The following is a 13,019-nucleotide window of genomic DNA, read 5'->3' as shown; positions in this document are numbered from 1 at the left end:
ATGTATCAGCAGTTCTAATGTTTCCCAGGGATACATTTCCTGATCTCACCTTTATATAAACCTAACTGGTGTGACTGATTATTCAGCACAGTTTGCTGATGTTACTTAGATGTGGTCGATATGGGGTAATATGAACAGACAGCAGAATATGAAGAGCCCAATACTTGCTCTGTAAGTTGTTCATGGTATTATGAGAACATTTGTTCTCCTAAAAGCTCAGGATGCCAACTCCTTCTTAATAAAACATTAGTTTAGCTCTATTGGGTTGCAATTAACCTCTTTGTCATGGACTGCCTAATCTTAAAAATAAAAGGAAGTCACAGAGGCAGTTAAATCAATCTACTAGACTGCAACACAAGATTCTAATCTATAAGAAAAAAAGCTTAGGTAAACAATTATGCTCTTGGCCAAAGAGACTACATGGTATAATTACTCATATTTCATTTGTTGTCTCCTCTCTAAAGAAAACCATTGGCTTTCATAAGAAGGTTGCTACTTTTGCAGTTATTTTTATTCTACAGGAATTTTTGTCTCAATTATTGGCAAGAAGATGCCATAACTATTTGGCACAGGATAGTTCACACTGTAATTATCTTGGCAGTTTTGGAGTCTGTTTGAAAATACTGTACAGTATAAATGGGCAGAGATTTGGGCCATCTATTTTAGAACACATAAGGATAATCAACAGAATGTATTTCTTGGCTGTAATTTTTCCCTTGGTGTTATTTTAAATAATGTATCAGATACCATTGACTGATTAGCTCAACAACATTTCCAAGACTGCAATATCAGGAACAAAAGATAACAAGAATAATTTGCCCTTTGAATTATTATCAGTTAATTTCTTTGATTCAAACATTACCACTCTATAAGATTGAATGTGTTCCTAACCTATGTTTAGTTATAATAGGAAGAAAAGAGAGCAGGAGATTAAGGCAGCTATACCCCAAACATAAGTTTTCAAAGGAAAGGATGAGGCAGTATAGTACAACAGAGAGAACATGGGATCTGAAATCAGTCATATGCTGAATGTCAGTCTCTCTAAGAGTAAAACAGAGATAATAATACTAATTTTCAAAATTGCAGGAATGAGCAATAATGATTATAAAGTTCCTGTCATAAATTAACCACTCCATCAAAGCTGATACCTTCCCCTTTGGTGGGGTTTGCTACTTTCCATTATGCTGTAATTCAAAGGTATCATCCTCAGTTTTGTTTGGAGGAAAATGAAAAAAAAAAAAAAAAAGCTAAATGTACAATAAAGGAAATTCAATATTCCATAAAGGTCATGAAAAGGAACTCTGGTACTCAGGCTAAGTCAAAAGCAAGTCTACTGCTTTTGCTCTAGATCCAAATCATTTGATATTATGGTGCTATCTTAAAGTCTCACCTGCTACTTTCCAAGAGTTCCATGGTCTTCTTTATTTGGCTTGAAAAGTGGAAAAATATTATTGTGCCAAGATTTCAAAACACACTTTCCCATCATGCTAGCTCAAAGAAAGATACAATAGGATGATAACTTACTGTATAAATATTTCATTTCTTTTGAATTTTTCATATTAAATATACAGCTCACATGAATAATAGAAAGTAGCTCCATATACACCATTCATAGTAACATTATGCAATACTCTTCCAGTAATCTGTTACACATCTGGACAGTGTGGAGGAATCTCAAAAATTTTTTTACAATGAGCTCCTCCTCAAAAATCCTGGCACTGGAAAGAGATTTTTATTATTAATGCTTGTCACAATGGGATCTGATTTTTTTCTATAAATTTGACAGTACATGTCTAATGAACCCATAGTTTGAAAATCACATACTCTAAAGTTATGGAGCTTATTCATGTTTCTTTTATAAAACAATACTTCACTCAGAGACTATGCATTACAAAGTACTCTGTGATTCTACATGGAGATGCAGAGAGAAGGAGGTGGTGGCAGATAAAAGAAGAGATATTCATTTTAAGAAGTAAATGTCAAACCCTCAATATGAGCACCCCTTCCCCCAATCTCACTGTAAAATGCTGACAACTTTCAACCCTTATGGGTGTGTGTGTGTGTGTGTCTGTGTGTGTGTGGTTGCTGACTCCACCATTAAGTTTCAACAGGTTGGAGTGGTGAGAAAGTACTGTACTTCTGTGCTTTTCTTGATTAGCTCCATTTACTTAAAGTATATGATAACAGAAAACAATATTCATCAATACAAACACAAAAGGTATTTATGTGTATATACATATATGTACACATATATAAAAATACACACATACACATATACATTGGGAGGCAGGGAGTGGGACATTAAAGCTTTTTACTCAGGTTGGTTGTGTGAAAGCCACAAAAATACATTTGAAGAATTTATTGGGCCACAAATCAAATTATCAATCATTTTGTCTTTTATCTTAAAATGTCACTTTAATGAATAGTTCACTATCACATAGTTTTCCCAGATGTTCCTTATCAAGTTGAGAAAGTTCCATTGTATTCCTATTTTTCTGAGAGTTTTTATCATGAATTGGTTTTGGAATGCTGAGCCAGTCTTGCATAGGGGTGATAAATCCCTTTTGGCTGTTATGTGTAATTTTTTATACATTGTTGTATTCAGTTTCTGTTGAGGATTCTTAGATGTATATTCATGAAAAACCTTGGATTCAATTTTTGTTGAGGAAATTTTTTTATTGCATTCATGAAAAACATTTCTTGTAATGTCTTTTTTCTGACATTGGTAGGAGGATGGTACTGGTCTCACAGAATGAGTTAGGCAAGTTCCCTCTGCTTCCATTTTCTGAGAGAGACTTGAAGACTGGTATTATTTCTTCCCTAACTGTCTACTGGATTTCACTGATGAAACTATCCATACAATAGTTCTTTGGTTTTGGAAGATGATTCATTATTGATTGAAATTTTAATAAATACAGGGCAATTAAGGTTGTCTATTTTTTCTTCAGTGAGATTTTGTAGTCTGTGTTTTTCAAGGAACTGGTCCATTGCGTGGATCATAACAATCCTAGGGACAAATACTGATGGACCTTTACTCTAGGATATTGATAATTTGTGTTTTCTCCCTTTTTTCTTGGTTAGCCTGGCTTGAGATTTATTACCTTTAATGATATTTACAAAGAAACATTTTTGGATTTTGGTGATTTTTCTCTGAAGTTATCCTGTCTTCTATTTCATTGATTTTTGCTCTAAGGTTTATTATTTCTTGTCTTCAGCTTTTTTGGTTTAAAATGCTCCTCTTTGTCTAGTTTCCTAAGATAAAAGCACTGTTTTTACTGCATCCCACAACTTTGATACATTATATTTCCATGTAAGTCTAAGACTTTTTTGACCTTTGGGTTACTTAGAAACATGTTGCTTAATTTCTGAAAATTTGGGGATTTTGCAGATGTCTTTCTGTTACTGATTTCTAGTTTAATTCTATTGTGGTCTGAGAATATACATTTTAAGATTTTTATTCATTTAAATTTGTCAAAGAGTGTTTTATGACTCAGAGTGTGTTCTATCTAATGAATGCTCCATATGAAGCTGAGAAAAATATGTCTTCTCTGGCTTTTAGACAAAGCATCATGAGTTTTAAAACCAAAAAAACAAGTACTATTAGAAGTCTACTCCAGTTAAAAAAAAAAAAAAAAAAAAAAAAAGCATTTACACTTTTCCTGAATTTCCCAGGTATTCATTCTCTGTGTAAAGACATAGGAACCAATATATAAAGGTTGTATGGGGTCCTAAATAGAATGTTTTATTTGATCTTACAGGAGATGTTTTAATACAATTCACATTTTCAGAAACACTGACATATGAACTGTTCTATGTCATACTTTGAAATTGGCACACTGCAAAATTTCTTCTTTTATAATGTGATGCTAACCAAAAACTGAGCAGATACAATATTAATATGTGAACTCATCTGCAAGGAATAAACTGACATGATTTTTTCCTATGATTATGATTACAGTTGGAAAGCTTAGGGCTTCTGTGCCAGTTCTCTTCAAAGAAATTTTTAAAAAGGGGCAATGTTTGCCAAATGTAAAAAGGAAAACATCTCATTTTTAGTCTGCTAAGAGGTTTTTTAAAATAACATAAAAACTACTTGTAAGGGTATTTGAAATTCTTCATTTACATGACACACATTTCTAATTTAAACATAATTGGAGAGAATAAATTGGGAATAAATTACATAGAAAAGAGGTAAGAGCACACACACTGTAGGTTTCTATAGTAGTCTCTCTGGATGTCACAGTCAGTAAGACTCCAGTTGGGAGATTTGCATTTGGCCACTCACTCTCTTGATGACAAAATTATACTTTACATAATCCAGCAAAAACTACTCAAGAGAAAATGTAACAACTGAATAAATAAAAAAGTAAGCCGAAAAAGTCAACTAATAAAACTCTAATTGATTTGACAAAATTCAATCAACTTATCAACACAGCCTTAGTTGAGCTTCAGCCAAATCATTCAGAACTCTATACTCTTTCAGTTCTAAGCTTACCATGGTACAAGGTTTGAAAGTCCAATTATGCTGATTCTAAATTAATGGTGCCTTATTAAATTTCTTCCTTATATCTTATCTTAATTCCCCCTATTATGTTAGTTAACCAACTATTGTTTCAACTTTGAATAGCCATGCTATTTCCATTCAGACAAGGTGACTGAATATGACTGGTTCGGGCAATTAATAGTGTGAATGTGAAGCAAAGAAAGGCCGCATACTAAAATTTTGTTTTCCAGTTAAACCAGTGAAGTCTGCTAAAATAATTAGATATTTAAGGAATAGACTACTTATTAAGTGCAGTAATTCTTTTGACTATTACCTTTTGTTGAATCATCCTCTATCGGCTGCTTGAACAACGTAATATCCTTGAATGTGCACAGGAACAGGACAACCTTCTCATGCTCATTTCTTATTGGTGCAATTTGCATGTAAAACCAAACAGGAGTCCCTGTAACAGAGAGAGAGAGAGAGAGAGAGAGAGAGAGAGAGAGAGAGAGAGAGAGAGAGAGAGACAGAGGGACAATAATGTGACTCAGTCAAAGCAATGCTCTCCTGCCTTCCCTCTTCCTTCAGCTTCCAGTTGCTCTACCAGGAATTAGCACCGAAACAACAGTATGTTCAAGGCTACAAAGAACCAAAACCTTTATTTTTATGTCAACTACCAGTTGTTCAAATTTAATAAACATTTTTCGACCCAAGATATCAAAATTCTAAAGTAAAGCATAGAGTCTCACTTTGCAAACCAGGCACAGGAAGGCAGTCTCACTACCTAGGTAAGGCCAGCATCACCTTTGGGTCTAGGTCCCTAAACCACTGCCAGTCTCTTGTTGATAGTCTCACCAAGTGCAATCATTCCTACATGCTCCTCTTCTCTTGTCACTTTGACAAGTGTTTCCAATTAAGAGCAACAGCCATCCCTGATGCTCTGATAAGTATTCGTCCTGGAGGAACATCTGAAATGCTTCTTCTATTCCACGGCTCTCTCATCAGTCAGATGGAGTTATATTACACCTTCATGGTTTTGATAGCATCCCCATATCAGAGAGAGGACATCAACAACACTTCATGCCTGATGTACTCAGGTTCTACCTAAAGCCTTTAAGGCAACCTTAAAGGAATAAAAGACGTGTTCCCAGCCTCTGAGAGTCTCTGCTTCCTACCCATCTCTCTCAATACATGAGCTGTACGCTGTCACCCTTTTCTTCAAAGAATGGCTACGGTAGACCCAGGGAGAGGGTTTCAGAGCATCAAAGCCTAGGATTTGAATAAACCAGGACCTGGCATATAGCAGATAATAAACCTATGAATAAGAAAGGATAATTGTCCATTAAATGATAAAACACTTTTTGCTCTTTCAGAATCAAAGACACATTTTTCATCATATTTTCACCAAACCATAGTACAATAAAGCCCCTCCAAATATTCTCTCTTAAAGACACAAAGTATAGAATTCGAAGAATAAAATGTGCAGCTACTAACAGTCTGCAGGTGAGAGTAGATAGCCTTAGCAACTCCAAGTGAAAACCAATTAGGAAGCATCTTCACACTCATGTCCAAAAAAACGAAAATGTCACCCAATGCCCCTGTAGAAGGGAACTTGACATTTAGACAAGATGAAGTGACTTAACTAACAGAAGTCAGAGAATGAGAGAGAGGAGATTTCCATGGGAATACTCCATTCTGGCAACCACATCTTTTGTAACCCCAGCAGGGCTATGGAAGGACATGGCTCTTTCCAAAATAATTGCAGGATGAGACAGAGACCTTGAAAACAATCACATCATCTCCCGCAGAGGCTTGTTCTTTGTCTTCCTGTTTCTTATTTTACCCAGCGTGTCCAAGAACTGTGAGTGATGTGAACAGTTTTACAAATAACCAGACCCAGACATCAGTGTATACATGGCCTATGGCTGTTCCAACACAGTGAGCTTGAGGCAGAGGTTCATAAACAAAGAGAAGAGGGCATAAAAATAAGTCGTTTTCCAAGGTCTGTTAGAAATCTAAACAGAAAGAGATGGTGTAACATTTCATGCCTTCCTATGAAAACAGCAACTTTTCAAATTCTAGCAGAGACAGAGCTGTCTTAAAAGCTGCTTTCGGATATCAAGGTAGTTTTTTGTTTGTTTGTTTGTTTGTTTTGTTTTGTTTTTTAAAACTTTGCTAGCCAGAGTTCCCCAAGTAGGCTGAATATCTGCTGAGCAGCTGGTGAAATATCCTTTACATTCTGGATTTGAGGTTCAGGGGTGGGGGTCAGTGGACACTCAGCACAGGGCTTTGGTAGTGGTTACTCAGACTACTCCTGGTCATCGTAGTTCTGCCTTTGTGTACACAGAGGGCCATTCAAAATCATTACTCCAGAGCTACAATTTCTTTCCCCACAGTAGCAAGAGCCACCTGCCAATCAGAGCACTGGACCTAAATCATGAGACATACTAAATCAGGTGCCTCTGTTCCCCCATTGCAAACTGGTGTTTAACCTACTTACATAATGGAAGTGTTGGGAGGACTTGGTATTCCAGCATTCCAAAACAGTTTCTACAGACATGAGAATTTCTCTGTTTAACATTTTTAGAAGTCACAAGAATATACTTTTTTCAGTCATGGTCAAAATCTTTCAGTTAACCATTTACAAGGGTTTTTTTTTTAAGCTACTTTTAAATAGTAGAACTCCATAATAACATGAAGATGATGACTATCCTTCATAATAAAGCAAAGACAAAAGTAAAACTCAATGCAGATGGTATTTAAAAAAAAAGACGAGAATTTGGATCCATGGTGCTGTGGGTTCCACCTCCTACTGGCTACATGCAAATATATGTACATATATACATATGTACATACACACACTCACACACATACACAGCCAACTGAAAAGAACCAGAGAGGCCTGAACTAGGTCAGATAATAATTTAAATTCATTAACATCAGGTAAAATATCTAAACCACCTTGAAAAGAGACTTTGGAACTATGAACATTAAGCTACCACTAATGTGATTTAAAGTAAGTAAACAAAACAGCAATTTTATTAAAGTATTTTTGAGAAACTCAGAAACTACAGACTCAGTTCTAATGTTGGGAAAGCAGGCAAAGATTTGTTTGTCCTGTTTAAATGTCAGAGTGCATAACCTTAGTACTATGGAGTGTTCTTGACTTAGCATTCTTTGCTAAACTTGGGCCACATATCTAAGTCATTCAAAGGCTAACAAAGCATTTCATGAAAAATGAAAGGGGTTTTGGTATACGGTTCTCCAATGAACTAACAATGTGTATTTGGAACTGATGAAAAAGACCCAGAAAGCACATTGAGACAGCCTTTGCTCTCATTGAGGAAAGAGCAAATCATTTGAAATGGATTGCTTTCTAAATGATAAGCCAGATGACATTTGGCTGTGACTTCAAACAGATATATCCCTCTGGCGTTGATTCTAAAGATGAAGTGACTGTTCATTTCAAGAAAGAAGGACAATTTGAGAAAGCAACAAAAAGAGATAAAAGTAAGTGACCAAATTTAGAGACAACCTACAGATTGGGGAAAATTATTTATGAGCCATTCATATGATAAAGGGTTAATACTCAAAACATACAAGAAACTCAAACATTTGTATGAAAAGAAAACAAATAACCTCCATTAAAAAAATGAATGAGGGACCTAAATAGAAATGTCTCAAAAGAAGAGATAACAAATGGTCAATAGGTACATGGAAAAAAAAAATACTCAACATTACTAATCATTAGGAAAATGCAAATTAAAACCACAATAGTTATCACCATCCCACCTATCAGAATGATTATTATCAAAAAGACAAAAGGTAAGTTTTAGCAAGGCCCTTATGAAAGGGAAACACTTATATACTCTTGTTGTGAATGTAAATTCGCACAGTCACTGTGGAAAACGATGTGGAGGTTCTAAAAAAATAAAAATAGAAACAGAACTACCATATGATGCAGCAGTCCCATTTGTGGATGTTAACTCAAAAGATTTGAAATCAGTGTTTCAAAGAGAAGTCTGCCTTCTCAGGTACATGGATGCACAATTCATAGTAGCCACTTACAGAACCAACCTAAATAATCATTGACAGAGGAACTGATAAAGAAAACAGAGTACACATACACAATGGAATACTAGTCAGCCTTGAAAAGAAAGTTTGCTATTTGCAACAACGTGGGATAGAACAGGAAAACATGCTAAGTGAAATAAGCCAGGCACAGAAAGACAATACCACATGTTCTCCTTTTTAAGTGGAATTTAATTAAAACAATCAAACTCATAGAAGCAGAGAGAACAGTGAATGGCTAGCTGGTGAGTAACGAATAGAGTATGGATACTCTGAATGAAGAGATGATTTATTTCCTGATGGAATGGAGAGAAAGACTGAGGGTTGGGGAATGAGGAAAGGATGGCCAACAGGTACTAAGCCTCAGTTAACAAGAGAAACAACTGTGCGTGAGATCTATCACACAGCACGGTGAATACAGTTCATAAAGGTGCACTTCAAAATCACCAATAGAGTAAATTTCAAATATTCTCACCACAAAAAAAAAAAAAAAGTATTTTGAGGTGATTGATATGCTCATTAGATAAATTTGAATATTTTACATTGGAATGATAAATCATGATACCACTTTGTACTCCATAAATATGTACAAATATTTCAATTTATAACAAAATTTTTAAAAATGAAATAAAATGCACCCTATTTTCTTCCATTCTTTACAAGGTTGTTTTCCATTAGTAGAATCATTTATAAATTTTGTTATCTAATTTCACCAGTAAATTGCCCCCCAACCAAAAGAAGAAGTAATAAAAGTTTACCTTCTCTCTACATTGTAGCTTAACTACCATTTACCAAAATATAACATTAAAAAAGAGTTGGCTTATCTTACTGATAAAAGAAATACCTACTGTTTTTTTTGTACAAAAGAACTTCAAAGCAGTTTGACTCGTAGTTGTCAAAAGTCTGCCTGACTTTCTCAATGGTCTTCTTGTCAGTCAATTCCCCATACATAAAACTGGAAAAGAAAAAAAAAAAAAAACCAAGTTTCAGTTTTGTGTTGCTTTTAAATTGCTACATAAATATCATACAGTCATCTTTGATAAAGCATTCAAACTTATCTACAAACAGAATGCTGCTCCCATACAATGAGCTAAAATATTTAAAACATAATTTAGATAAGTTTTATGGTATTTGAGGTTTACAACATAATGCCGTAGGATACGTACACACAGGAAAATGCTAAACCATGTTCTAATCATGATTTCTTGCTCACAGTTAACTTAAGAAGTGATAGATAGATAGATAGATAGATAGATAGATAGATAGATAGATAGATAGAGGTATGAAGGACAAGGAGTCCCTGCTTTACACAGTTCCTATGTGCATGGATTTCCATTATCACAGGTTAGTTAAATATCACCAGTTTCATAACAACAACCTTCAAATTTCAGTTACCACAGTATATTAACTGAGTAACTGAATAAGTACAAACTTCACGGCTAGATCTTCAGTCTATAAATCATGAGTACAGTCATTTCCCCCTATCCATTGTTTGACTTTTTATGTTTTCAGTTACCCATGGTCAACCACGATACAAAAATATTAAATGGCAAATTCCAAAATAAATGATTTATAAGTTTAAAATTGTGTGCTGTTCTGAGCAGCATGGTAAAATCTCTGATTCTCTTTCTCCATCCTATCGAGGATGTGAATCATTCCTTTCTCCAGTGTATCCACATTCTATATGCTACTCACCAGTTAGTTACTCTCTAGCCACCTCAGTCATCAAATCAATTGTTGCAGTTTTACAGTGTTTCTGTTCTAGTTACCCGTATTTTACCTACCAAGTGTCCCAAAGTGCAAAAGTAGTGATTCTGGCAATTCTGATATTCCAGAAAGTATAAAGTGTTTCCTGTAAGTACCAAGTAAAAAACGTTCAGTAGGATACAAGAAGATATTCTGATAGAAAGAACATAAGAAAGAAAAGAAAGAGGAAGAAAGAGAGAAGAAAAAAAAAAGAAACTCTAAGATTATGGGACACAAGGAGACTTATGAAACATATGAGGATTTCGGAAAATAAAGAGAAAGGAAAGGGTGTAGAAAACTTATTCAATGAAATAGCACAAAACTTCCCTAATCTTGTGAAAGATACAGACATCCAGGTCCAGAAATACCAAAGGACCCCAAACAGATTTAACCACAAGAGGTATTTTCCATGGCATATTACAAACTGTCAAAGTTCAAGACAGAGGGAATTCTAAAAAGAACAAGATAAAAGCATCAAGTCACATTTAAAGGTATCCTTACTGGACTAGCACTAGAACTTCCTCACAGAGTAGAAATGAAGATGATATCATACTCAAAGTTCTGAAAGAAAAAAATAAAAAACTGCCAACCAAGAATAATATAGTCAACAAAGCTAAGAAGAAATGAAAAAGAACTAAAGATTTTCTAGGACAAATAAAAATTGAGAATTCATCACCACCACCGCAGCCTTACAAATTATGCTTAAGGAAATCTACATGTAGAAGTGAAAGAAAGAGAATTACCACCATGAAAATATATGAAAGTTTAAAACCCACCAGAAGAGCAATAACACAAAAGAGAAAGAGAAAGGGAGCAAATTTTATCCATACAGAAAACCATTAAACCACAAAGATAAATAAGAGAGGAAAAATAGAATGAAGGATATTCAAAAAAACCTGAAGAAAATTAAATGGCACAAATCTTTACATATCAATATCAACTTTGAATGTAAGTACATTAAATTCCCTAATTAAAAGACATAGATTAGATGAATGAATTAAAAAGAATAAACCAACGATATGCTGCTACAAGAAACCTACTTCACCAATAAAGATGTAGGGACTAAAAGTGAAGAAATGGGAAGAGATATTCCACACAAACAAAATAAAAGCCAGCATAAGTAGTTATACTTATATTAGATAAAATAGACTCTAAATAAAAAGAAAAAGTCACTATATAATGATTAAGGGATCAATTCAATAAGAGGTATAATAACTGTCAATGTATGTGTACCTAATACAAGAGAACCCAATTTTGTATACCAAATATTATTAGATTTAAAGAGCGAGGCTACAATACAGTAATAGTTGGGGACTTCAACACCTCACCTTCATCAATGGACATATCATTCAGACAAAAAATCAACAAAGATCAAATGTAAATTACACTATAGACCAAATGGAACTGACAGACATAGAACATTTCCAACAGCTGCAGAATACACATTCACATCACCATATGGACATACTTTAGGATAGGGCAGATTTTAGGGTGCACGAAACTAAACTCAAAATGGATTAAGGACCTCGGAATCAGACCAGAGACCCTGCAGATTATAGAAGAAAAAGTAGGTCCAAATCTTCATCTTGTTGGTCTAGGACCAGACTTCCTTAACAGGACTCCCATAGCACAAGAAATAAAAGCTAGAATCAACCACTGGGATAGATTCAAACTAAAAAGCTTTCTCTCAGCAAAGGAAACTATCAGCAATGCGAAGAAAGAGCCTACAGAGTGGGAGAATATCTTTGCCAATCATACTTCAGATAGAGCACTAATCTCCAGAATCTATAAAGAACTCAAAAAACTCTACTCCAAGAATTCAAACAGTCCAGTCAACAAATGGGCTAAGGAAATGAATAGACACTTCACAGAAGAAGATCTACAAGCAATCAACAAACATATGGAAAAATGTTCAACATCTCTAGTAATAAGAGAAATGCAAATCAAAACCACCCTAAGGTTCCATCTCACCCCAATTAGAATGGCGATTATCAAGAATACGAGCAACAACAGGTGTTGGCGAGGATGTGGGGAGAAAGGTACACTCATACACTGCTGGTGGGGCTGCAAATTAGTGCAGCCGCTATGGAAAGCAGTGTGGAGATTCCTTAGAAAACTTGGAATGGAACCACCATTTGACCCAGCTATCCCACTCCTTGGCCTATACCCAAAGGACTTAAAATCTGCATACTACAGAAATACAGCCACATCAATGTTCATAGCTGCTCAATTCACAATAGCCAGACTGTGGAACCAACCTAGATGCCCTTCAATTGATGAGTGGATAAAGAAACTGTGGTATATATATACTATGGAATATTACTCAGCCATAAAGAATGATAAAATTATGACATTTGCAGGCAAATGGATGAAATTGGAGAATATCATGCTAAGTGAGATAAGCCAATCTCAAAAAGCCAAAGGACGAATGATATCGCTAATAAGTGGAGGTTGACACATAATGGGGGGGAGGGAAGGGTTAGAGTTAGGGTTAGGGAGGGGGGCAAGTATGGAGGAAGGAACTACTGTATAGAGGGTAAAGAGGGGTGGGAGGGGTGGGGGGAAGGGAAAAAAATAACAGAATGAATCAAACAACATTGCTCTATGTAAATTTATGATTACACAAATGGTATGCCTTTACGCCATGTACAAACAGAGAAACAACATGTATCCCATTTGTTTACAATAAAAAAAAAAATACAATTAATTCCCATAAAAA

At 35.0% G+C, this 13,019-nt stretch overlaps 1 protein-coding gene across 1 annotated transcript in view; it reads right to left on the bottom strand.

The window, feature by feature from the left end:
* The window catches only part of KCNH5 (potassium voltage-gated channel subfamily H member 5), a 700,940-nt gene that overhangs the window by 261,592 nt on the left and 426,329 nt on the right, over window positions 1-13,019 (bottom strand). The window contains exons 5-6 of the mRNA XM_079126274.1: window positions 9,403-9,509; window positions 4,818-4,946 (exon numbers count right to left, since the gene is read on the bottom strand). Coding sequence (XP_078982400.1) covers window positions 4,818-4,946; window positions 9,403-9,509 — 236 coding nt within the window. The remainder of the gene's footprint in view (window positions 1-4,817; window positions 4,947-9,402; window positions 9,510-13,019) is intronic.

This window comes from Sciurus vulgaris, assembly GCF_902686455.1.
Source record: "Sciurus vulgaris genome assembly, chromosome: 2".
In the NCBI taxonomy this organism is placed as follows: Eukaryota; Metazoa; Chordata; class Mammalia; order Rodentia; family Sciuridae; genus Sciurus; species Sciurus vulgaris.
This window is presented reverse-complemented; position numbering and strand designations above follow the sequence as displayed.